At 44.7% G+C, this 27,238-nt stretch overlaps 1 protein-coding gene across 2 annotated transcripts; it reads left to right on the top strand.

Moving 5' to 3' along the window:
• The first annotated feature begins 724 nt into the window (after positions 1–724).
• Positions 725–25,486, top strand: LOC124026110 (dual specificity mitogen-activated protein kinase kinase 6). Of its 2 annotated transcripts, XM_046339281.1 has the most exons (12): positions 725–1,099; positions 13,054–13,123; positions 13,702–13,750; positions 14,528–14,641; positions 15,779–15,898; positions 16,647–16,763; positions 17,220–17,271; positions 17,518–17,645; positions 19,612–19,689; positions 19,961–20,100; positions 22,369–22,414; positions 22,758–25,486. In XM_046339281.1, exons 1-12 carry the CDS (start codon positions 1,081–1,083, stop codon positions 22,833–22,835), a joined length of 1,011 nt encoding a protein of 336 aa, XP_046195237.1. In that variant the 5' UTR covers positions 725–1,080; the 3' UTR covers positions 22,836–25,486. The 2 variants fall into 2 exon arrangements, with proteins under 2 accessions (XP_046195237.1, XP_046195238.1); XM_046339282.1 differs by lacking the exons at positions 725–1,099; positions 13,054–13,123 and adding an exon at positions 13,254–13,459.
• Positions 25,487–27,238: the final 1,752 nt, after the last annotated feature.

The following is a 27,238-nucleotide window of genomic DNA, read 5'->3' as shown; positions in this document are numbered from 1 at the left end:
CAAGTTCTCATTTACAATTGCGACCTGGCCAAGATAAAGCAAAGCAGTTCGACACATACAACGACACAGAGTTACACATGGAGTAAAACAAACATACAGTCAATAATAGAGTATAAACAAGTCTATATATGATGTGAGCAAATGAGGTAAGATAAGGGAGGTAAAGGCAAAAAAAGGCCATGGTGGCAAAGTAAATACAATATAGCAAGTCAAACACTGGAATGCTAGATTTGTAGTGGAACAATGTGTAAAGTAGAAATAAAAATAATGGGGTGCAAAGGAGCAAAATAAATAAAATAAATACAGTAGGGAAAGAGGTAGTTGTTTGGGCTAAATTATAGGTGGGCTATGTACAGGTGCAGTAATCTGTGAGCTGCTCTGACAGCTGGTGCTTCAAACTAGTGAGGGAGATAAGTGTTTCCAGTTTCAGAAATGTGTGTATGGGGATATCTCCCTGAAATCAAAATGCTTTGAAGCCATTGAAAACCACAAATTGTACAATGGCATTCTTAGAATGTATATATTTTAAAATCATGATTGTTGTGACCATGGACGGGTCTTGGACATGTCCACGCTTGTTGGCAATGACAGCAGAGACTACATATCCCACAACTATGAACAACACAGGGAGGAACAACGTCATAACGCATTTGACGCTCGAGCTTTCAGATGTCAGATTGATCGAGTTCGTTTTGCATAGCCCGGTGCCCCGGATGAACAGAGTTGACTCATTTTAGATCATTCCATTGGTCCTGAACAAAAATCTCCACACAATCAGGAGCACCGGGCCATGAAAAACTAATACGACCACTTCTTCGCTGTCTAAAAAGTGTACAGTTTGGTAATGTAACGTTATCGAGTTAAATTCGCCGGAATCATATGTGCTTTCGGTTTAACTTTTTTTTTTAAACTAGAAGCCCTGCGACACGGAAACAAACTAACGCAACATGCATGAAGATTGAAACAGACTTGCATCGTAGTTGCAGGACAAGCCGCAGCTTCTGAGCGGGGTAGATGCAGGGAGGGAGGGAGTAAAAAGTCTTTGTGCTTCCCCTCCCCCTCGTCAAAGCAAAGGGGGAAATGTCTCTTTCTAAAGGAGGTAAGAATTTTAACAATAATGTTAATCGTGCAACAAGACTGAATTTCCGACAAAAAGATGCAGTGCTGGAAATCAGGGTTATGTACTGAGTCATTGCATTAGACGTTTTTAAAAATATCAGTTCGTTTCCGGCTTAACGTTAGGGTCTGTCCTTGTACAAAGTTGCTAGCTAACTCCAGCTAGCTACAGTACAAGTTGTAATGTGGTGCCTAATTGCATTTCTCTGTAACCTGGCTAGAAACCATTACATGTATGCGGATTCACCGTGGTTGGTTGTTTCCTGTCAATTCCTGGAAATTTAAACAATTGTTTGTGAACACGCGATAACGTTAAGTTAGGCTACTTGGGGCTGTAAGTTGCAACTGTTGCTTGTTCGTTAGCTACCTTCCTACCGAGCTAACGTTATCTATAGCATTGTCTATTCGACCAAACGAAAAGTGCGTAGCTGGCCACACCGGTATCGATGTAACGTGAGCGATATCTCGTGCGTTATTTCATTGGGAGCACGCATGCCATGCCTCGCGACTTGTCGTTTTGATGGGAAAACATGAGTCATGTATTTTTCCGACAGCGTTACTTGGGTCTAATATTACCGTGTGCGTCGTCTCTCACGCATTCTTGCAATAGTTGTTCACTTATATTTGTCTCGCATATTTTCTACCAATGCCTGATCCATCATACAGTTGGTCTCTCTGACACTAAGTGATGTGTAATTAGCAACAAGCAATGCTGAATTAAAAACACCTGGTGGAAAATAAATCAAGGCCCTCCCTACGTCACACATGGGGACATTATGTTGTGGATGATGTGATATTATGCTACACCATCGTTTCCAAAACTCTTGTCCTGGGGATCCCAAGGGGTACACATTTTGGTTTTTGCCTTAACACTAACCGTTACACAGCTGATACAAAATATCAACTGATTATCAAGCATTCATTATTTGAATCAGCTGTGTAGTGCTAGGGCAAACAACAAAACGTGCACCCCTTGAAGTCCCCAGCACCAATTTGGGAAGTGCTGATGTACACAATCCTAACTGGCATTACCACCAGGATTGTGAGAGGCCTGCTCACTGACTATTATGCTATCACAGGCAGCCCCTCTATAGCCTAGCTACCTGAATGCATGTGTTGACTTGTACTTCCAGCGACTTCTGCAACCTGTGGTTGTACAGCTGCTACACTGCTGTGCTATGCTGACGTTATTGGTGCTCACCTTTCTTTTGGGAGCAGCAACAGCCTGTTTGCTTATAGTAAAAGTGTAGGATGAGCCCTGGGTTTTCCGTTGTGTCTGGACTTTTCTTGACCGCTGTAGCCAGTTTCACTTTAAGGTAATGGGTGGAGTTGGCTGAAGTGCTTTGCAATGCTTGTTTGTTCATTTCGAGTTGCTGTTGCTTAAGGAGGTTTTACAACAAATAATGCGCTCATCTACAATGGTGTTTTCTCTGCCCATACAATAAATGTCAGCTGCAATGTGACACATTTTCAAGCACCCCGTTTTTTGTTTTGTTTTACAACAACCTTTTAGTAATTTAGCAGACGCTCTTATCCATACTGATTTACAGACAGTGCTAGGCTTTGGCACAGTGGGTTAACACGGTCTGACCGGTGTGCCTTCTGACTGGCAGCCAGTCCCATCCTGGGATGGTTTATCTCCATGGAAAGTGCGTTGTAGTCCAGGACTAGGTTTATAGGTAAAACTAATATGTATTTTATTCTTATCCCCATTAGCTGTTGCTAAAGCAGCAGCTACTCTTCCTGGGGATCCACAAAAAAACCATGACATAATCCCAGAATGTCAATAGACAAGAACAGCTACACATGTTAAACAACAATAGAACCCTAAAAAGGTCCTACTGACAGTTACACACATTACTGAGTTACCCACACATCAGTACATGTACTTATGCCCCAGAGTTATTTGGGTCAGAAAGGGGAGAGGCATTGTGATGTGTTGTTTTATTCATGTTTTTTCTCTTTAAGATAACTTTGCTGTTTGCTTGAGTCATTTGAGATGGAAATGAGTTTCACGCAGCAATATCGGGCCGATTTCGACAACAACTAAGAACGGTGAAGCACAAGGCTAAGCGTCTCTGCTGTTTTGGTCCCGTACCTACTACGTTGTAGGAGTGTGACGTGAACCCGTGCACATACATGCACAGGAACTCTGACAGTGAGCGAGTACTGCTGCTTGTCCAGAGTGAAAAATAACCTGTTACTTGGTAGCTTCATCGTTGCCGGTTTAAGCGGGTTGATGGTGGCTCGTGACCCAGCTACTCACGCCGTCATCCAATGGGCTGCCCAAGAATTCTGAGTATTTATCTTCACACAGAAGACAGCATACCTTGTGCAGGAGGCTTCAAACCAGTGCACCTGTCTGTGACTAAAGCCGGGTGGGGTTATTTTCCTCTAGAAGGTAGTGAATCACCTGTAACATGAGACACACACCACAGCTACGGCTGTAGCTTGATTAGTCAGCATCAATTATTTCAGTTTACCGCCTATAGGCTCTTGTTGTGCATGCTTCAGGCCGTTGAGGGGAGGCTTCCTTGGAAATCTGCTCTATTGCTCGAGTTGTGTCATGTCTGATGGCGGCGTCCAAACTCAAGAATCGATGGCTGACGTGCACATTCATTCCATCTTGTGAATTGAATGAAAAATCAAGTTGATTTTGGTTACATATGGCCTTGACTATACCCACCACTGGTTATTTTACAATGCTTTACAAAACGATCTGTGTAGCAGGTAGAATGTCACATTGACACGATGCTGATGGCAAAGCAACTCGTATAGTGGAGTGTAAGCCCACTGTCTATAACCAAAGGGTTGTCGTGCAGTAAGCTTATTTGGCTGGGTTTAGGGTTCAGGTGGATGTACCAGGGGTTCAGAAAGCTGGAGGAGAGCTGTGCCCAATGATATCATGCTTCCCAAAGGATCACGTGACAGCTATTCAGAAAGGATGTCTTGTTTGGTTGGGAGTCATCCTCTCTTGCACTAGAGGGGAGTGCACACCTGCCCCCCCCCCCCCCCCCCAAACCCTGAGGAAGTTAACACAGTAAGCATCGTCCATATGGGCTCCCATTTGTAACATGAGAACTTCCAACTTGGTTTCGTCGACGTCAGACATTCCCACAAAGAAAGTGTTGGATACTGCATAGTCCCATGCCTGAAATGCTTAGAGTTGTAGGATTTTTAATAGCTCCTTCATTGATATGAGGCCTGATGTGGGCCTAGCTGTCAACTAGTCAAATATGTGACCTCAGACGCTCAAGGTATACTGTATGTCAGGGAGTTCAGCTGAAATAGAGTGCCACGTAAGATCCGTTTCTGCCTTGCATTTTAGCTATGCATTACGAGCTAAAGCCAGTATTTAGCCAAACCAAATAGTTTCTTGCCATGCTTAAAACAATGTTGCGCTGTGGATCAGCTTTAATATTGCAGATTGTGGCTTCTAACACTAATTGTCTGCATCATTTCCAATCCCCCATATATATAGATTTTTTTAAATAAAAAATAATATATATTAACAACAATTTCATTGAGTTTACTGAATTACGGGGAAGAAATCAGTCAATTGAATTTCATCTGGATTTCACATGACTGGGAATACAGATAAGCATCTGGTCACAGATACCTTCTAAAAACATTTCAAAATGGGACTCAGGATCTCACCACGGTATTGTACATTCAAATTGCCATCGATAAAATGCAATTGTGTGTCGTTGTCTGTAGCTTATGCCTTCCCATCCCATAACCCCACCGGCTTCATGGGGCCCTCTGTTCACACCCTTGACATCAACAAACCACTATCACAGTGTCATCCGTTTTGTCACCAACGCCCCGCCCCATATACTACCCACCACTGTGACCTGTATACTCTGGTTGGCTGGCCCTCACTTCATATACTACCCACCACTGTGACCTGTATACTCTGGTTGGCTGGCCCTCACTTCATATACTACCCACCACTGTGACCTGTATACTCTGGTTGGCTGGCCCTCACTTCATATACTACCCACCACTGTGACCTGTATAATCTGGTTGGCTGGCCCTCACTTCATATACTACCCACCACTGTGACCTGTATACTCTGGTTGGCTGGCCCTCACTTCATATACTACCCACCACTGTGACCTGTATACTCTGGTTGGCTGGCCCTCACTTCATATACTACCCACCACTGTGACCTGTATACTCTGGTTGGCTGGCCCTCACTTCATATACTACCCACCACTGTGACCTGTATACTCTGGTTGGCTGGCCCTCACTTCATATACTACCCACCACTGTGACCTGTATGCTCTGGTTGGCTGGCCCTCACTTCATATACTACCCACCACTGTGACCTGTATACTCTGGTTGGCTGGCCCTCACTTCATATACTACCCACCACTGTGACCTGTATACTCTGGTTGGCTGGCCCTCACTTCATATACTACCCACCACTGTGACCTGTATGCTCTGGTTGGCTGGCCCTCACTTCATATACTACCCACCACTGTGACCTGTATGCTCTGGTTGGCTGGCCCTCACTTCATATACTACCCACCACTGTGACCTGTATGCTCTGGTTGGCTGGCCCTCACTTCATATACTACCCACCACTGTGACCTGTATACTCTGGTTGGCTGGCCCTCACTTCATATACGTCGCCAAACCCACTGGTAAAGCTCCGCCTTATCTCGGCTCACTGGTCACCACCCACCTGCAGCACGCGCTCCAGCAGGTATATTTCACAGGTCACCCCCAAAGCCAATTCGTCCTTTGGCCGCCTTTCTTTCCAGTTCTCTGCTGCCAATGACTGGAACGAACTGCAAAAATCTCTGAAGCTGGAGACTCTTTTCTCCCTCACTAACTTTAAGCACCAGCTGTCAGAGCAGCTCTCAGATCACTGTACCTGTACATAGCCAGTCTGTAAATAGCCCATCCAACTACCTCATCACCATATTGTTATTTATTTTGCACCCCAGTACCGCTACTTGAACACACATCTTCTGCACATCTATCACCCCAGTGTTTAATTTGCCATACTGGAATAAGTTTTCCACTATGGCCTATTTATCGCGTCACCCCCCTTATCCTACCTCATTTTCACACACTGCATTTAGACTTTCTCTATTGTATTATTGACTCTGTTTTTTTTTCCATGTGTAACTCTGTGTTGTTGTTTGTGTCACACTGCTTTGCTTTATCTTGGCCAGGTCGCAGTTGTAAATGAAAACTTGTTCTCAACTAGCCTAAATGGTGAAATAAAAATAAATACAAAAACAGCCTGGAGGTGTGTTGGGTCATTGTCCTGTTGAAAAACAAATGATTGTCCCACTAAGTGCAAACCAGATGGGATGGTGTATCGCTGCAGAATGTTGTGGTAGCCATGCAGGTTAAGTGTGCCTTGAATTCTAAATAAATCACAGACAGTGCTTTACTGGTGACACTATCATACCTCCCATGCTTCACGGTGGGAACCACACATGCGGAGATCATCTCACAAGGACATGGCGGTTGGAACCAAAAATCTAATGTCCATTGCTCGTGTTTCTTGGCCCAAGCAAGTCTCTTCTTGTTGGTGTCCTTTAGTAGTGGTGTCTTTGCAGCAATTCGACCATGAAGGACTGATTCATGCAGTCTCTGAACAGTTGATGTTGAGATGTGTCTGTTACTTAATCTCTGTGAAGCATTTATTTGGGCTACAATCTGAGGTGCAGTTTAACTCTAATGAACTTATCCTCTGCAGCAGAGGTAACACTGGGTCTTCCTTTCCTGTGGCGGTCCTCATGAGGTGCAGTTTAACTGTAATGAACTTATCCTCTGCAGCAGAGGTAACACTGGGTCTTCCTTTCCTGTGGTGGTCCTCATGAGAGACAGTTAACTCTAATGAACTTATCCTCTGCAGCAGAGGTAACACTGGGTCTTCCTTTTCTGTGGTGGTCCTCATGAGAGACAGTTAACTGACTGTTTTTTCTCTTTGCTTATTTGACCTGTTCTTGTCATAGTATGGACTTAGCCCTATTTGGTAAAATACCATCTTCTGTGTACCACCCCTACCTTGTCGCAGCACATCTGATTGGCTCAAACGCATAAAGCAGGAAAGCAATTCCACATTCACTTTTATCAAGGCACACCTACCTGTGTGTTAATTAATTCCAGGTGACTACCTCATGAAGCTGGTTGACAGAATGCCAAGTGTGCGCAAAGGGTGACTACTTTGAAGATTCTCAAACAAATCAAAATATATTTGATATTTAACACTTTGTTGTTACTATTTGATTCCATGTGTGTTATTTCATAGTTTTGATGTTTTCATTATTATTCTACAATGTAGAAAATAGTGAAAATAAACTGTGGAATGTGTAGGTGTCAACTTTTGACGTGTGTGTGTGTGTGTATGTATATATATATGTGTGTATATATATATATATATATATATAAACAGTTGTATTGGTTGCAAAAATGTTGTATAATTTTAATTGGAAAAACTCAGTTTTGAATCCGGCGTCGTTTTGTGAATCCTTACCTCCTCCCCTTTCCACTTGCCGCCTCCATTTTTGCAGTGATGCTGCAGTCAGTTGGTTGTAATTTTGAATACAGCAGACATTTCCATATTTTTGTTAACAATTCCACCCATCCTATTTATATCATTTACAAATATTAAACCATTTTTAAACATATTTTTCAAAAATGTATATTTTTTGTTGTTGTTGAGTAAAACAATATTTGTTTAATCCACCAGAAAAGACAGAACAAATATTAAACCAAATTTGCAACCAGCTTTCTATGGCTGGTTTTAAAAATAGCGATATTTTGGAGAAAGTGAATGATGTTGAAAAAGGCCATTTCTTGCCATGCTACTTCAGTTGGGACAAAGGCTGTTTTTATACTGTTGTTCTAGGTCATTTTAAGAAGGTTTTGAATGCTCTTTTTTAGCTCGACGGAGGAAATGAACATCTATTTTTACTCTGCTGGGTGCATGTGAGCATAGCACAAGTCAATGAATCTCCCTCACTGTGTTTCACTGGGAAGTCAATGAATCTCCCCTCACTGTGTTTCACTGGGAAGTCAATGAATCTCCCCTCACTGTGTTTCACTGGGAAGTCAATGAATCTCCCCTCACTGTGTTTCACTGGGAAGTCGAATGAATCTCCCTCACTGGGAAGTCAATGAATCTCCCCTTACTGGGAAGTCAATGAATCTCCCCTCACTGGGAAGTCAATGAATCTCCCCTCACTGGGAAGTCAATGAATCTCCCCTCACTGGGAAGTCAATGAATCTCCCCTCACTGGGAAGTCAATGAATCTCCCCTCACTGGGAAGTCAATGAATCTCCCCTCACTGGGAAGTCAATGAATCTCCCCTCACTGGGAAGTCAATGAATCTCCCCTCACTGGGAAGTCAATGAATCTCCCTCACTGGGAAGTCAATGAATCTCCCCTCACTGGGAAGTCAATGAATCTCCCCTCACTGGGAAGTCAATGAATCTCCCTCACTGGGAAGTCAATGAATCTCCCCTCACTGGGAAGTCAATGAATCTCCCTCACTGGGAAGTCAATGAATCTCCCCTCACTGGGAAGTCAATGAATCTCCCCTCACTGGGAAGTCAATGAATCTCCCCTCACTGGGAAGTCAATGAATCTCCCTCACTGGGAAGTCAATGAATCTCCCTCACTGGGAAGTCAATGAATCTCCCCTCACTGGGAAGTCAATGAATCTCCCTCACTGGGAAGTCTATGAATCTCCCCTCACTGGGAAGTCTATGAATCTCCCCTCACTGGGAAGTCTATGAATCTCCCTCACTGGGAAGTCAATGAATCTCCCTCACTGGGAAGTCAATGAATCTCCCCTCACTGGGAAGTCAATGAATCTCCCCTCACTGGGAAGTCAATGAATCTCCCCTCACTGGGAAGTCAATGAATCTCCCCTCACTGGGAAGTCAATGAATCTCCCCTCACTGGGAAGTCTATGAATCTCCCCTCACTGGGAAGTCTATGAATCTCCCCTCACTGGGAAGTCTATGAATCTCCCCTCACTGGGAAGTCTATGAATCTCCCCTCACTGGGAAGTCTATGAATCTCCCCTCACTGGGAAGTCTATGAATCTCCCCTCACTGGGAAGTCTATGAATCTCCCTCACTGGGAAGTCTATGAATCTCCCCTCACTGGGAAGTCTATGAATCTCCCCTCACTGGGAAGTCTATGAATCTCCCCTCACTGGGAAGTCTATGAATCTCCCCTCACTGGGAAGTCTATGAATCTCCCCTCGCTGTGTTTCCCTGGGAAGTCAATGACTCTCCCCTCACTGGGAAGCTGGATGTCTGCAGTGGCTCATCTGAGGAGAGCACGAGATGCTACCAGTCCAGTCTATATGAACTTGCTTTCCTCCGGATATGTAGGTTATTTGCTTACATTTAGCCTCCTGTGTATGTACTGCAGAGAATCCACCCACGGTTAGGCTGCACTGTATTACCCAGCCAACACAGCACACCCAACCTAAATGCTTCACTTGAAACATTGCATAACGGTGCACTGCCTGTTTATGAATGGTGTCTCTGATGCTCTCTGCAGCCCTTTTCCCAGTTAGTGGTACAGGGAGCCATTGGAAGCTTTAAACAGCAAGTGGTGTTTAAGTGTCTGGTTACTTCTGAGCCAATGTACACTATATACGAAGGTATGTGGAAACCCTTCAAATGAGTGGATCTGTCTCTTTCAGCCACACCCCATGCTGACAGGTTTATAAGATCGAGCACACAGCCATGCAATCTCCATAGACAAAAGTTGGCAGTAAAATGGCCTTACACGGAACCCAAACCGGCTGCGTGCGTGCGCTATCGTGCATACATACATTTATTTTGTCCCCCTACACCAAACGCGATCACAACACACAGGTTAAAATATCAAAACAAACTCTGAACCAATGACATTAATTTGGGGACAGGTCGAAAAGCTAGCTAATTTGTCCTATTTAGCTAGCTTGCTGTTGCTAGCTAATTTGTCCTGGGATATAAACATTGAGTTATTTTACCTGAAATGCACAAGGTCCTCTACTCCAACAATTAATCCACACATAAAACGGCCATCCGAATCTAGTCCAACGCTCTAACCACTAGGCTACCCTGCCGCCCCCACATTTAACCAGGTAGGCTAGTTGAGAACAAGTTCTCATTTACAACTGTGTGACCTGGCTAAGATAAAGCAAAGCAGTGCGACACAAACAACAGAGTTACAAATGGAATAAACAAGCATACAGTCAAATAACGCAATAGTCTATATACAGTGTGTGCAAATGGCGTGAGGAGGTAAGGCAATAAAAAAGGCCATAGTTGCAAAGGAATTACAATTTAGAAAATTTAACACTGGAGTGATAGATGAGCAGATGATGATGTGCAAGTAGAATTACTGATGTGCAAAAGAGCAGAAAAGTAAATAAAAACAATATGGGGATGAGGCAGGTAGATTCAGTGGGCTATTTACAGATGGGCTATGTACAGCTGCAGCGATCAGTTAGCTACTCAGATAGCTAATGTTTAACGTTAGTGAGGGAAATATGTCTCCCTGCTTAAGCGATTTTTGTTTTATTTTAAAAAATGCAATTAGTTTCAATCATTGGCAGCAGAGAACTGCAAGGAAGGGTGGCCAAAGTAGGTGTTGGCTTTGGGGATGACCATTGAGAGATACTTGCTGGAGCGCGTGCTACGGGTGGATGTTGTTATCGTGACCAGTGAGCTGAGAAGGCGGAGCTTTACCTAGCATCGACTTATAGATGACCTGGAGCCAGTGGGTCTGGCGACGAATATGTAGCGAGGGCCGACTAGAGCATACAGGTCGCAGTGGTGGGTGGTAATAAGGGGCTTTTGTGACAAAGCCTTCCCAGAATTGTGGAGACTGTTATAGCAGCAAAGGGTGGACCAACATACTTTTGGTTATGTGGTGTTTCCTTGCCTAATGGCCTGTCTGGGTTAGAGGGAACATCATCATGTCCAGGTCAATGACAGTTGTTGTTCAGGACACGTACCAGGATGCATCTCAATAGTCTCAAGTGTTGTCATTTCCTCGTGTTCTTTCCAACACAGATCTACCAACATGGAGCAGAGCCTGTAATTGGCTACCTGCCAAGGTGGCTGGTGTAGAAGACATGCATGGGGTTGCTTTAGAGTTCATACAGCTGCATCTTCAAACGCAGTCCATCAAATCTGCCTTTTTTAAACCATTACACATGCATTTTATTTTGAAAGTCTATTATATACACACACACTCACAGTGGGGCAAAAATGTATTTAGTCAGCCACCAATTGTGCAAGTTCTCCCACATAAAAAGATAAGAGAGGCCTGTAATTTTCATCATAGGTAAACTTAAACTATGACAGACAAAATGAGAAAAAAATCCAGAAAATCACATTGTAGGATTTTTAATGAATTGATTTGCAAATTATGGTGGAACATAAGTATTTGGTCAATAACAAAAGTTTATCTCAATACTTTGTTATATACCCTTTGTTGGCAATGACAGAGGTCAAACGTGTTCTGTAAGTCTTCACAAGGTTTTCACACACTGTTGAAAGTATTTTGGCCCATTCCTCCATGCAGATCTCCTCTAGAGCAGTGATGTTTTGGGGCTGCCCCACTGTATATATATTATTTTGCTTCAGTAGTGATCAGGGGCATAAAAATATAGTTTACCTTCACAGAAAATACATTAGTGCAACACATTCGGCAGAAAATAGCTTAATTCATCAGATGACAATAGAAGTGCAACTCTATTTGGCATTCAGCCACACAAGTAAATGAGCTTACAATGAAAAAGCTAGCTATATATTTTTTAATGTTATTTAAAAACAATTTTTTAGCAAAAAAACAAGACATGGCCATCAAATTTCTAGTGTTTATCATAGAAAGAATGTTGCTAGCTACATTTCCAGATGTTTTGCTGGAAGCTAATCGTGCATTTTACCAGAGAAAAGTAAAACAGAGAGCCAGTTCAGAGTCCTGTCTGCTGATAGAATGCCTGTTTACATGCATTCTCATCTGAGTGAAGTGCAACTGAATCAGAAAATTAGTCTAGGCACAAAAAAAGCATTTAAACCAGCATTTTACAAAACGCAGCAAGATTTTTCTTTTGCATTTTTATTTTTTTGTCTGAAAACACAGAATTCTGCATTTAACAGGACCTCTGCAAACGTACCTGCCAATAGCGGGCAGAAATCAACCTGCCTCAGGCCCCGGATGAGAGCAGATCCTAAATATCTTTCTGCTGCATCACTCCCACTCATCCAATGTTGTGCAGATCAGGAGAGGAGGAAAGGGTCCACGTTTAGACTATAGAGGCACAGTCCTCGTCTGAATCCCACGTTCCTTCAGTTGGGGTTGTTGTTTTACACCAGCATGGCCCCGTTGCCCTGGCCTGGATGAGAAGTCCCCACTTGTTGCTTGTGAACAGTGTTTATAAATGCACTGCAGTGTGCATTTCACACAGGGAGAGGTCTCTGGTCTCCATTGTGTAGGCAGAAGCAGACCTACTGCAGGAGCTAACATGAGTCACTGTTCAGTCAGTATTCCTCTGATTATGGTTGAGACTTTGGTTGGGACAAACCAAGGTGGTTAAACTGCTGCTTGTATTACAACAAGGTTAGACAAAACTGAGGGTTAATGAGTGAGGTAATCTGTTTCTGCTTTCTCGCTCTCTGTGTCATCGTTCCGATTTTTGAGCGAGTCGTTCACCAGTTTTCTATTGTTGAACAATCTCTGGGTAGATAACACATGGAGCTGTAGAGTCACTAACACGTTACAGTACAAGTCGGAAGTCCACACCAAAAAACAGAACCAAGCATTCTCACAACACATGGTTCAACTGGGGGTTTCTCTGTTCTGCTTTATTGAAAGTAAAAATTGACAGGTCATGGTATAGATAAGTTTTCTTAAAGAACTAGACTGATCTTTCCTCTCCCTATCCTCTCCTCTCATAGGAAAGAAGAAGAACCCAGGCCTCAAGCTCTCCAAAGAGGTCTTTGATCAGCCCCCACCTGCAGCCGCAGCGTAAGGCTTCTTCTCTTTCATTGGTTGGCCGGATTCCAGGTGGTCTTTTCGTGGTCGCGCTGTGCATCTCAGAAGATTTCTACATCATATTAACATGGTTTCTGAGATGGTGGGCTAAACACTTCTCCAGATATTGTGAGAGCTCATTATCTGTGCAGCACGACTCCAAAAAAAGATGCCCTGGAAATTAGCCACTGCTGTGTGTTTGTGACAAACGTGACGATGACCTCAGTGCAGATGATGTGTTTTGTTTTAATTTCTTAATAATGGTGACGAGGAAAAGCACTGAGGCCAGAGAGAAGCTAACAAAAGAAACCGGGAGAGTGTGCTGAACAGGTAGCTGTACAGTAATAGAGGATGAGGTTATGGTTTCATATGCAGATGTCATTACCTGAATCTCTTCTTTCACACCCTAAATTATACCAGCCAGGTTTCACATAGCATCTTGTCAAACTACAGTCATACAGTGTGATGTTCAATAAGAAAGAGCATTGGTTTTTTGTGTTAAGTTTGATATCGATGTCACTTTTTTAAACGAATGCATGGTATTAATCCCACTACCTATCCTCTCTCCTCAGCCCCCCTCGAGATCTGGATTCCAAAGCCTGTGTTACCATTGGAGAAAAGGTAGGGAAGGGAGGAACGTTTGTGTTCAGGCTGTAGTACTTCACTTTCTATCACCTTTTGTGGTTTTACTTGGGTCATGTTCATTAGACACCAAACGGACGAAAACAGACAGAAACAGGGAGGGGCTGCTTGGGGTGTATTCATTACGCCGATTCTGTTGGAAAATGTTTCTTAACCGGATTGGGGACGGACCTGAATTTGTCCAATAGAAACTCATGTTTTGTAACTTTGGACTAATGTTTACACCCCTGGACTGGTCCTAAAAGAAGCACTTACTTTTGTTTTTCGTTGCTAAGCTTTTTGAAAATGTTTTCTGTTGCATGTCCTAATGAACACAGCCGTAGCGTTTTCTCTAATGCCTTTACTGGTTGACTTTGATGTGACTGATAGACTTTTCTCACGCTGTGCATCTCAGACAAACGGGACGATCAACTCTGTGCAGATGATGTATTTGTTTTAATTTCTGAATAATCCTGATGAAAGAAACCACTGATGCCAGAGAGAAACTAAACAGAAAGACCGGGAGAGTGTTGAAGAGAGTTGTACTGTAGTCAACGATAAGTATATGGTTTTAGTGTCAAAATGGTGATGTCATTACCTGACTCAGAAATCCTAAACTATACCACCTGGGTCCAATAAGAAATATGTATTTTTGTTTTCCGATGGGTCCTAATGAACACGACTCTGGGGTTTTCTCTCTTGCGTGTATTGGTTGAACTTGATGTGATTGGCTGAAAGACCTCTGTCTCTCTCCACTGTGTTTCTCCCTCTGGACAGAACTTTGTTGTGAAGGCAGATGACTTAGAGCAGATTGGGGAGCTGGGTAGAGGAGCGTATGGCGTGGTGGACAAGATGAGACATGTGCCCAGTGGGCTTATCATGGCCGTCAAGGTGGGTGGAGTGCTCCAGGGTGCATGTTTAATGAGCCTATGTTATGGAACGTTGCAGATAGAAATGCCATGAATAGAGACAACACGATTCCTTATGCCAGAGGCGTGTTTGTTCTACATAGCATATGTGTATCTGAATGTTTCAAAATGTTGCCTTCTACTGAAACAGACATTTTAGATTTCTGTACATTGCATTCGGAAAGTATTCAGACCCCTTGATGTGAATAAGGTATTTCATTTATTTATTTATGAATTACTGAATCCATTTTAGAATAAGGCTGTAACGTAACAAAATGTGGAGTCTACGGTTCTGAAATCTTACCGACGGCACTTTATCAGAGATGTTTATTCTATATTTATATATCTGAGATGTTGATTAGATAAGTGTGCGTGTCACTTTTAAAGACGAGCCACACAGCTCTATCTCAACAAATTTATTTATATAGCCCTTCGTACATCAGCTGATATCTCAAAGTGCTGTACACTCCTGACCAACACAGACCTGTGCTGTTTTGACAACTCCTATGGTCATTTTGGGCTCCCTAGTGGCACAGCGGTCTAAGGCACTGCATCTCAGTGCTAGAGGCGTCACTACAGACCCTGGTTCGATTCCAGGCTTTATCACAACCGGCCGTGATTGGGAGTCCCATAGGGCGGCGCACAATTGGCCCAGCTTTGTCCAGGTTAGGGTTTGGCTGGGGTAGGCCATCATTGTAAATAAGAATTTGTTCTTAACTGACTTGCCTAGGTAAATAAAGGTTAAATATGTTTTTATTTTTTATTGTCAAGCCAAACGGGACAATGAATGACCTCTGTGCAGATGATGTATTTTGTTTTAATTTCTGAATAATCCTGATGAAAGAAACCACTGATGCCAGAGAGAGAAAAAAACAGGTAGTTTAACAGTAATAGAAGAGGTTATGGTATCGTATGCAGATGTCATACCAAATGTAACGTTTATTTTCACCGGGAAGTCATCATCTTTAACAAGAATGCCCCTGAACTATATGTAATTTACACACAAAATAAAAGAGATAGTTAGTGTTCCTGGGAGTCTTCCATTCAAATTGCTGTGGTCTGGGCCAAAGGGCTTTGTTCCTTCTAGTGATTGTATTTCTGTGACTGCCCCCCCCCCCAGAGGATCCGGGCCACAGTGAACACCCTGGAGCAGAAGAGACTGCTGATGGACCTGGACATCTCCATGAGGACCGTGGACTGCTTCTTCACGGTCACCTTCTACGGCGCTCTCTTCAGAGAGGTCAGCTCTCAGCACCACATCTGTAGCACAGCCTGGGTTCGCCTGGACACTGTCACTCAGCACCACATCTGTAGCACAGCCTGGGTTCGCCTGGACACTGTCACTCAGCACCACATCTGTAGCACAGCCTGGGTTCGCCTGGACACTGTCACTCAGCACCACATCTGTAGCACAGCCTGGGTTCGCCTGGACACTGTCACTCAGCACCACATCTGTAGCACAGCCTGGGTTCGCCTGGACACTGTCACTCAGCACCACATCTGTAGCACAGCCTGGGTTCGCCTGGACACTGTCACTCAGCACCACATCTGTAGCACAGCCTGGGTGTAACACGTGCTGACTAACGAGATGACACCAGTCAGTGCGCCCTACGTGCTAAAGTACTATACGTGCTAAAAGTCCAACCTCAAAATATAAATGGAAAAAAACTAACCTGTGAAAACAACATTATGGTGGAAGCCTGTGGCTCGGCTGGCTTTCACTTGGCCACTTCTTTCTTCCCTCAAATACATCTTCAATTCAGTTGGGTTTTCAAACTACGATTAGAAGTAGTCTCCTCTGTATTAGTCATGGAAGGACTTGTTTGTTTTTCTTTGTGTGTCACACTGACTGTGCAGATGCTGTATTTTGTTTTAATTTCTGAATAATCCTGATGAAAGAAACCTCTGATGCCAGAGAGAGAAAACAAACAGGCTGAGTATTTTAAAGAGGTAGTTGTACAGTAATAGGTGTTGCTCTGCGTTGCCAGGGTGACGTGTGGATCTGCATGGAGCTGATGGACACGTCTCTGGATAAGTTCTACAAGCAGGTGATCGATAAAGGCATGACCATCCCTGAAGACATCCTGGGGAAGATCACTGTAGCGGTGAGTGGACACCTGGGTCGTGTTCATCAGGACACGCAATGGAGATCATTTTAAAAAGGATTTGCAATGGAAAACAAATGAGTTTCTTATTGGTCCAGGTAGTCCCTCCTGTTTTAGGTTTTTATTCTGTTTGGTGCCTAATGAGCACAACCCTGCAGGGTTACTGAATAATGCTTATAGCTGCAGTATAACTGACCTCTGTGCAGATGATGTATTTGTTTTAATTTCTGAATAATCCTGATGAAAGAAACCACTGATGCCAGAGAGCGAGAACAGAACAGAAAAACATGCATAATACTGAAGTACACTTTCCTATTGATATGATTTATATTGTCATCTTTAAGAAGTGTCCACAGCAGCTTGTTGTGATGCTGTATAAGGAACACAGTTCCCTCAGGTTATCTGGAGTGACGTCATTACAATGCAGTGTGTGTAACTGCTTCTCTCTCTCTCCAGATCGTCAAGGCTTTGGAGCATCTGCATAACAAACTGTCAGTGATACACCGAGGTAAATGAAGGATACGGTTTTGGTAGCCTGCCGAGCTAAAGCCAAGGCAAACACAGCTCCCCAAGCGAACACAAGTCTTCATGTCATGGGCACGGTTTCTCATCACTCGATCACCTCCTTTACTCATGTTGATCTGAAATGGTCCTTGATTTGATTTGCATTTTTATTATTATTTGCTCTCCGCCACGCTTGGAGGGACTAAACTATTCCTGATGATTAAATGTGTTTTTTTCTAACTTTGTGCAGATGTGAAGCCGTCCAACGTGCTGATCAACACACAGGGCCAGGTGAAGATGTGTGACTTTGGCATCAGCGGCCACCTGGTGGACTCTGTGGCCAAGACCATGGACGCCGGCTGCAAGCCCTACATGGCGGTGAGTAGGAATGGGTGCGCTCTGACACCTTCTCGGCCATGTTCAGTAGGCAACAGGGTTTCTGTTAGCTGGTAATAGACGGCTTTTGTTGTTAAAAAAAAAATGAAAAGCCAAAAAAATGTAGCTGCCGAGGGACAAAATATAAACTCCTATTGCAGAATAATGCGTTTTAACCTATTCATTAACCTATTGGCCGGTCAAGCTTACAGTGCATTCGGAAATTATTCAGACCTGATTTAAAAATGGATTCAATTCATTTATTTTTATAATGACAAATCGAAAACAAGTTTTTAGAAATATTTGCAAATGTATTACAAATAGAAATAGCTTACTTGCATAAGCTTCCAGACCCGTTGCTATGAGACTCGAAATTGAGCTCAGGTGCATCTCGTTTCCATTGATCATCTTTGAGAGGTTTCTACAACTTGGAGTCCATCTGTGGTAAATTGTTTCCCATTTCTATATGCTACGGTATGTGTAGAGGCTTCAGTGCATCACACACCACTTTGTAATGAGCTGGAGGCAGTAACATTTTGAAAACAACTTACATGTAATTGTTTGAAACCTGAATGTTTTACTTCATGTTAGGAGACATGTCTTACTTTCCTTCAAAGTAAAATGCCACCATAGAAACGTGGTGGTAATTATTTTAATTTTTATTATTTTAATGCAGGTGTAGAAGCCAAAGGCACAATCCTAGTCATGTTAGCAACCCGTGCTAGTTGTTGCATCTAGTTCTCCCCTCTTTCTAAATTGTGTGTGATTTTTGACAAGCGTGTTTTCATGCTAATTGCATTATGGAATAAACATCGGCGTATAACCTACTGCCTTGTGCTCATTGTTGTGCTAATAATGTGAAGAAATAATGGTTTATTGACATTTTACATTTTAACCTTCTGCTCTGTTGCATCAGCCTCGTTATTTTATTTTAATGTTGCCAAGGCCTACTGGTTGTATGAATTTGGGATCCTTAGCCCCACAACTGTCCCAGAAGCCTACCAATAGAATAGGTCAACTTTTCTGCTGTGGGGGGTACTACTTTGACATAGGCGAGTGATGTTGCTGTTTGTTTCTGGTCTTGTTGTCTGAGGAGAAGGACACGTGACAGTCATTCTAACATCTTCAAATTGCTTATCAGAATTTGGTTATAAGGACGCACACCGTTGCGTCCTGGAGTGGCATGTTCTGTTAGAATGAATAACCATCATCTAAAAGTGATTTCAGTGGGTGGACTCCCTAATCAGATTACACACCCAATGTCTACATTTCTCAAATGTCTGTTAAAATTAAAATGCTGCCGGTCAAATGTACTGCACCACATTTTCCTAAAGGAAACCCTGTTTTAGAGAAGTTTGACACGTAAGAAATCAAATGAAACCTGTCCGATATGGAAGTTAACGTGGTACCTCCTACGTTTCCATTTTGTGCCGACTGAACACGACCCTGGTTGCAGCCAGGCTTCTTCAGGCATTGGTTGGCCAGATTCCAGGTTCTTCTTCGTGGTCAAGCTGTGCCTCTCAGGAGATTGCTACATCATATTGATGTGGTTCCTGAGATACTAAACGTGACGATCACCTCTGTGCAGATGATGTATTTTGTTTTAATTTCTGAATAATCCTGATGAAAGAAACCACTGATGCCAGAGAGAAACTAAACAGAAAGACAATGAGAGTGTTGAAGAGGCAGTTGAACAGCGATAGTGAGGAGGACTGGGGAGAAGAGGAGAGGTGGCTCTGACACCGTCTGGGCCACGTTCAGTAGGCATCGCATGGAAAACGTCTAACACAACAAATACTTAACACGACCCTGGTCTAGTTGTGGCTGGGAGCGCACTGCCTGAATGAAATAGAACTGGTGCTTGTTGTGTTGATGTCGTTATATGTTACAGTGGTATTCTTATCCTATGTGATGGCGTTGGTGTCATTGTGTAATGGTGTTGATAGTGTTTTCATTCCCTCGGTTTCAGCCAGAACGGATAAACCCCGACCTCAACCAGAAAGGCTACAGCGTTAAGTCAGACATCTGGAGTCTAGGAATCACAATGGTGAGTCACAGACACCATCGGCTATTCTTTCAACAGCATGGTCATGTTCATTAGGCACCAAACAAGAAAATGGGACTGAAACGAGAGGGGCTACCTGCATTTATGTGATTGTTTTCTGTTGCACCATTAGTTTGTAACGGTGTGTCCTAATGAATACAACCCTGGTCTGAGTGATGATTCTACTCTATTGTCCCATGTTTCTTTGTGATGGTAAATACCAGACTGCCTCCCTCTGTGGGATAACAAACCTCTGTCTGGTCCTCTGCCCCAGATTGAGCTGGCCATTCTGAAGTTCCCCTATGACTCGTGGGGTACACCCTTCCAGCAACTGAAGCAGGTAGTGGATGAGCCCTCTCCACAGCTGCCCTCGGACCGCTTCTCCCCTGAGTTTGTGGACTTCAGCTCCCAGTGGTGAGCCCATCTCTCTCTCTCTGTCTGCTTTCCAAATGGTACCATCTTCTGTTTAGTAAGGAAGGAAATCACAACTCATTTATTTAACCAGGGGGTCACCTTTTTTCTCCCCAAATACTGTAAAACTATTTGGTGGAATGTTTCCACGCTGAAAATATACAGAAACATTAGTTTGAAAAAGACTAGTGTATTTTCCTAAGAATTATTAAGCCTAAACATACTAAACCAAACTGATGTTGTGGCTGTAATTCATCAGTGTGAGCAGTATCTCAATGTTGTTAATCCATTTAGAAAATTTCAAAGAACAGGCAGAATAAACTAAATGGAACATCTGTAGGCCTATATTGAAAAGACAGATTTTGGTTTGTAACCCTGAAGAAATTTCAATGTTCCAAACTGAGTCCCGTTCCAAACTGAGTCCCGTTCCAAACTGAGTCCCGTTCCAAACTGAGTCCCGTTCCAAACTGAGTCCCGTTCCAGACTGAGTCCCGTTCCAAACTGAGTCCCGTTCCAGACTGAGTCCCGTTCCAGACTGAGTCCCGTTCCAGACTGAGTCCCGTTCCAGACTGAGTCCCGTTCCAGACTGAGTCCCGTTCCAGACTGAGTCCCGTTCCAGACTGAGTCCCGTTCCAGACTGAGCCCCGTTCCAGACTGAGCCCCGTTCCAGACTGAGCCCCGTTCCAGACTGAGCCCCGTTCCAGACTGAGCCCCGTTCCAGACTGAGCCCCGTTCCAGACTGAGCCCCGTTCCAGACTGAGCCCCGTTCCAGACTGAGCCCCGTTCCAGACTGAGCCCCGTTCCAGACTGAGTCCCGTTCCAGACTGAGTCCCGTTCCAGACTGAGTCCCGTTCCAGACTGAGTCCCGTTCCAGACTGAGTCCCGTTCCAGACGATCCCTGTTTGAGAATAACAGTTCCTGATGCACATCACTTCACACTGGCAACCCTTTTTTTCATTTGGAAAAATAATCTGTTGTGTTTTCTTGTTATATTAGATCATGTTTTTAGCTCTAAAATAGGTGTCTTGACTGTGATGAGTGCTCAGGAAATGAACAAAACCAGGCTATGCCATTGCAAAGCCACAGAGTTCTACATGCAAGCTCCCCTGCTGAGGTTACTGCCTTTTAGAAGATTCTGTTTCACCATATAATATAACAAGTTGATATTATGGTTTCAAGAAATTAATCTTAAATGGCAATTGTTTTATTGACTGTATATATATATATATATTAGTAAAATTATATATTCTATATTCTGACTTCTCTAAAAAAATAATTGAGTAACTCGAACAGTAAAAAAAAAAAAAGGGTAACCCGCCCATCCCTACTATTTAGTGCACTACCTTTGACCAGGACCTATAGGAGTAGGGTTTAGAGCCCTGGTCAAAAGTAGTGCACTGTATAGGAAATATGGTGTTATTTGGGATGCTGCCTGTCTGGCCTTACTGATGATGCAGTTGAACCAAACACCACCAGGTGGCCCTGCCCTGCTGTCCCCTCCCTGTGGGTCCAGGCCTGGGCACTGTCCTGGTGTCCCCTCCCTGTGAGTCCAGGCCTGGGCACTGTCCTGGTGTCCCCTCCCTGTGAGTCCAGGCCTGGGCACTGTCCTGGTGTCCCCTCCCTGTGAGTCCAGGCCTGGGCACTGTCCTGCTGTCCCCTCCCTGTGAGTCCAGGCCTGGGCACTGTCCTGCTGTCCCCTCCCTGTGGGTCCAGGCCTGGGCACTGTCCTGCTGTCCCCTCCCTGTGGGTCCAGGCCTGGGCACTGTCCTGCTGTCCCCTCCCTGTGGTTCCAGGCCTGGGCCTGGCCTAGTGTCCCCTCCCTGTGAGTCCAGGTCTGGGCACTGTCCTGGTGTCCCCTCCCTGTGAGTCTAGGCCTGGACACTGACCTGGGGGAAAAAGACAGCCTGGAAATGAATGCACCTACATTTTTGTGAATGACCCAGTTGTCCTGGCCCACTCTATAAATGTCATGCTGTAGCTTTCATGTAGGCTTATCTGGTGTAAATGTGTTATGGTGTACTTAGAGTTGCACAATTACAGCAACTTTCCCAGGTTGGAGGATTCTGGATTTCCTGCTGATTCCTTTTTGATTCTGGGAATCTCCTAACTGACATCTGGGAAAACTTTCCCAAAAATCCCAGGTTATCAGAATGTTGTCCTCAAACAGGCTTCGATGTGTTGGGGGCTCTGGTCTTACTAAAGGTATATGGTAAGAAGTGTCCAGTATTGAGGTATGTTTCTCAGTTGTTTTGTTTTGTTCTCTCTCTGCAGCTTAAGAAAGAAACCCAACGAGAGACCCGCCTACACAGAACTAATGGTTGGTTTTAGATCCTCATCAGCATTTGTTTAAATCAGTGACCGGTGAATACGTGTGTAATGTTGTTGGATTGTAGGCGTTGTTGTTCTCTCTTCATTCACAGTATCTTTGTAAAAGCTCACTTCCTCTCTCTGTTTCCTCTTTGTTATGTGTCCACAAGAGGACAGGCTTACCCAAGTGTTTAGTCAAACCATGATGATGATGTATTCTTGTATTTAAGTCTTGTGTGCACCACATATGTGTAAGTCTTGTGTGTAAATGTGTACTTTCTGTTGGACTCCTGTTTTATTTGAGGAATTGTTGACTCATGGTGTTTTCTCATATATATATTATTTTTTTACAGCAACACCCCTTTTTCACCCTGCATGACTCCAAAGAGACGGACGTAGCCAGCTTTGTCAAGATCATCCTGGCAGACTGACAGGCCCCTCCACCCACCAGGGTAGGAGGTAGGCGGGACTTCTCCACCCACCCACCAATCCAAGGCCTTTCAGAAAGCTCACTGGAATTGATCTGCCACACAACTCCAACTTTCTTTCCCCAAAGACTGACGCCAGCTCACAGAGGCCACGTGGGAAAGCGCTTGTAATATGAACTCAAGATGTTGATGGTGTCCACCCAAACTGGAGATGGTCAACTCACCCACGGGTCCAACAAACCTTTCCCTCCCTCTACTCCTACAAACTGAACTGATTCAAACTCCTCACTGTACCAGTTTTCTGATTGGACAGTGTCTGTCAGCAGGAAGAAAATCTCTCTTTACACATACTGTATGTCCATCACTCTGAATTACACAGAAAGCCAAAAAGAATTCGGTGAAATGTGTTCGTCTCTGTATAATGAATTGAAAAGATATATATTTTTCATTTATGCGTTTTTGTTTTTCCTGATACAGTTTGTAATACTGTATATTTTCATCAAATATGAATTTAAGGGTGTGTCTTTACTCTTTCTGAATGGTATCATGAGGGGAAGAGGTGACCTACATTTCTCGTCTCGACTTCTTGTGATTGGTCAGTAATGGGACGGCAGCTGCTGTCGTCGGGCAGGGTTTTGGGAGGCTCTGGAGGGGTCAGACTCAGTAAGTTTCTTTGTAGAGGGAAGTTCAAAGGTGAAAGCGTGACTGGGGGGCCCTGTACAAAAGGAATTGCAAGTCCTACCTAGGTCTCTTTGGTGGCATGGGAATGCAAGGCATCTGTTATCATCTGACCCTATATACAACCCCCTCACCCATCTGTATACGCCCCTCTGCCCCGCCCCTTCCTAACCACCCGTATACGCCCCTCTGCCCCGCCCCTTCCTAACCACCTGTATACGCCCCTCTGCCCCGCCCCTTCCTAACCACCTGTATACGCACCTCTGCCCCGCCCCTTCCTAACCACCTGTATACGCCCGCGCCTTCCTAACCACCTGTATACGCCCCTCTGCCCCGCCCCTTCCTAACCACCTGTATACGCCCCTTCCTAACCACCTGTATCTGCTCCGCCCCTTCCTAACCACCTGTATACGCCCCTCTGCCCCGCCCCTTCCTAACCACCTGTATACGCCCCTCTGCCCCGCCCCTTCCTAACCACCTGTATCTGACCCTCTGCCCCGCCCCTTCCTAACCACCTGTATCTGCCCAGCCCCTTCCTAACCACCTGTATACGCCCCTCTGCCCCGCCCCTTCCTAACCACCTGTATACGCCCCTCTGCCCCGCCCCTTCCTAACCATCTGCTCTGTCACCAAGAGTGCTGTAAAGAGTATGTGAACAGTGTATTCTCATATAGTACATGGACTTGTAATTGGGAGATGATAATGTAACTATCCAGACTCTGCTGTATTTATCTTCCAGTCCCTCCGAGCCGTTTTTAAAAAGCTGTATTTTCATTATTCATTGTGACTCTTATCACTTGTTTTCCTGGATGTGGTTGGGGGCTGCTGTTTAACCCATTTTAACTTTTACATTTGTAATTTTTCTCAATTTCCTTTTCCCGAGTGGCAGACAGGAGCGTGTCAGTATGGTGTTTGGTCCCTGAAGCACAGAGGCCTACGAAGCCTCATGCCTTTACACGGACAGGACGTCAGGGAACATCATTTATGTGTGTTGAAGATGTAAATACTATTTTGGACAACTTTTTTTCTCTTTTTAAATGTAACGTTGGCAACGTGGCGGCAGAGAGGACGTGTGGTCGTGTGCTACGCGGCTGATTTGATGTGTTCTCGTTGGTTTTAATGCAGTCGGTGTGTGAGAGAGGCAAACGCAGCCTGCTGACTCCTCCTGTAATCATCTGTTTGATCGATCTGCTGCAGCCACCTCTCAGGTTTTCAATGCCCTGCTTTAAGTCGGCGGAGGCGGCCATGTTTATTTCCCCACCATGTTGTACCTCTCTTCAGCGCTGGGTTGCGTTCATTAGGTGCCATACGGAAGAAAACAAACAGTGAGGAACTAATGTTCGGTTCCACGTTGCAAAATGTTAGACGCTTCCCGTTGCATGCCCCAATGAACGCAACCCATTATGGTGGAAGACTACTAATGTGTGAGATCATGCTAGGCTGTGAATGGGTACCTGCCATCTAGGCTTGAATCCCAAATCGACCCCCCCCCCCAATCCCTAGACAATCATCTAGGTCTGAGACCGATTTGGAGGTATGAGCACTATAACCAGGTGAAGTAATCACCATATTGGTTACTGTTTCCACTCCATACTTTCTAGAAGTGCCCTGGGGAGAAGGGAGGCTCTGGGTTGATCTGGAACTCAACCCTCTGGACTCTGCTATGCAGTGGCCCTCAGGTCTTCCATCAGGACTATGAGAATCCTGCCATGTGACCACCAGTGGTGGTGGTGGCACTTGCCCGTAGTGTTTTTAGAGTGCGCCCAAAAGGATGCCCTATTTCCTGTCTCTTCTTTCTAGGGAAGCGGGTGCCATTTCAGACACAGCCCTGGTCTGTAACTGGTAAGCCTACCCGCTCTTCTCTCAGCCTCTCTGACGTACATTGTAGTGGGCTTCTTATCAAAGTTGGTGGATGAGGAGTATTTATAATATGTGAGTAAAGAAGGGAAAGCAAATAAAGAGCTGCTGTGATTTGACCTTTTTTCTTCTTCTTGTGTCGGCCATCTTAGAAGTGGACCACTGTCGTCCTCGGAATAGTTCCGTTCCACTTTTTAGTTCAGTGAAGCAGACGAGAGCAGTGAACAACACATTACAACCTAGCTTGATGGGCCCATTCACAATGTGTTCATGGCTATCCGACTGACTGTTAGTTCTTTATGGGTCACTTTGTAGTTTGTGAAGCCTAAGGATCTAGAAGTGGAGTGGGACTATTCCACATAGTACAGAGGCTCCTCACAACACACTGATTCATTATGTGTTGAGAAGATGGAGTAATACAGTGTGGATGGAACTACAGGCTGATGACTGGGTGGATGGAACTACAGGCTGATGACTGGGTGGATGGAACTACAGGCTGATGACTGGGTGGATGGATCTGTACAGGCTGATGACTGGGTGGATGGATCTGTACAGGCTGATGACTGGGTGGATGGATCTGTACAGGCTGATGACTGGGTGGATGGATCTGTACAGGCTGATGACTGGGTGGATGGATCTGTACAGGCTGATGACTGGGTGGATGGATCTGTACAGGCTGATGACTGGGTGGATGGAACTGTACAGGCTGATGACTGGGTGGATGGATCTGTACAGGCTGATGACTGGGTGGATGGATCTGTACAGGCTGATGACTGGATGGATGGAACTGTACAGGCTGATGACTGGGTGGATGGATCTGTACAGGCTGATGACTGGGTGGATGGAACTGTACAGGGTGATGACTGGGTGGATGGAACTGTACAGGGTGATGACTGGGTGGATGGAACTGTACAGGGTGATGACTGGGTGGATGGATCTGTACAGGCTGATGACTGGGTGGATGGAACTGTACAGGCTGATGACTGGGTGGATGGAACTGTACAGGGTGATGACTGGGTGGATGGATCTGTACAGGCTGATGACTGGGTGGATGGAACTGTACAGGCTGATGACTGGGTGGATGGAACTGTACAGGGTGATGACTGGGTGGATGGAACTGTACAGGGTGATGACTGGGTGGATGGAACTGTACAGGGTGATGACTGGGTGGATGGATCTTTACAGGCTGATGACTGGGTGGATGGATCTTTACAGGCTGATGACTGGGTGGATGGAACTGTACAGGCTGATGACTGGGTGGATGGAACTGTACAGGCTGATGACTGGGTGGATGGATCTGTACAGGCTGATGACTGGGTGGATGGATCTGTACAGGCTGATGACTGGGTGGATGGAACTGTACAGGCTGATGACTGGGTGGATGGAACTGTACAGGCTGATGACTGGGTGGATGGAACTGTACAGGCTGATGACTGGGTGGATGGAACTGTACAGGCTGATGACTGGGTGGATGGAACTGTACAGGCTGATGACTGGGTGGATGGAACTGTACAGGCTGATGACTGGGTGGATGGAACTGTACAGGCTGACGACTGGGTGGATGGAACTGTACAGGCTGACGACTGGGTGGATGGAACTGTACAGGCTGACGACTGGGTGGATGGAACTGTACAGGCTGACGACTGGGTGGATGGAACTGTACAGGCTGACGACTGGGTGGATGGAACTGAGGAACTGATGGTCTACCTCTTTCATTCACTCTACATGCCACCAAGTCATTGGGTGGTTCTGACAAACTTGAACTGTGGGAAGACCAAATAAAGGCTTTATTCTTAAATAAAAATGTCTCCTTGTCAATTACTGTTATCGCACCAAACTTCTTGATTATCCCGTTTTATCATTCGTTGACC

This window comes from Oncorhynchus gorbuscha, unplaced genomic scaffold, assembly GCF_021184085.1.
Source record: "Oncorhynchus gorbuscha isolate QuinsamMale2020 ecotype Even-year unplaced genomic scaffold, OgorEven_v1.0 Un_scaffold_2599, whole genome shotgun sequence".
NCBI classification, from domain to species: domain Eukaryota; kingdom Metazoa; phylum Chordata; class Actinopteri; order Salmoniformes; family Salmonidae; genus Oncorhynchus; species Oncorhynchus gorbuscha.
Note: the sequence above shows the minus strand (reverse complement) of the source record. Positions and strands in the feature narration are given on the sequence as shown.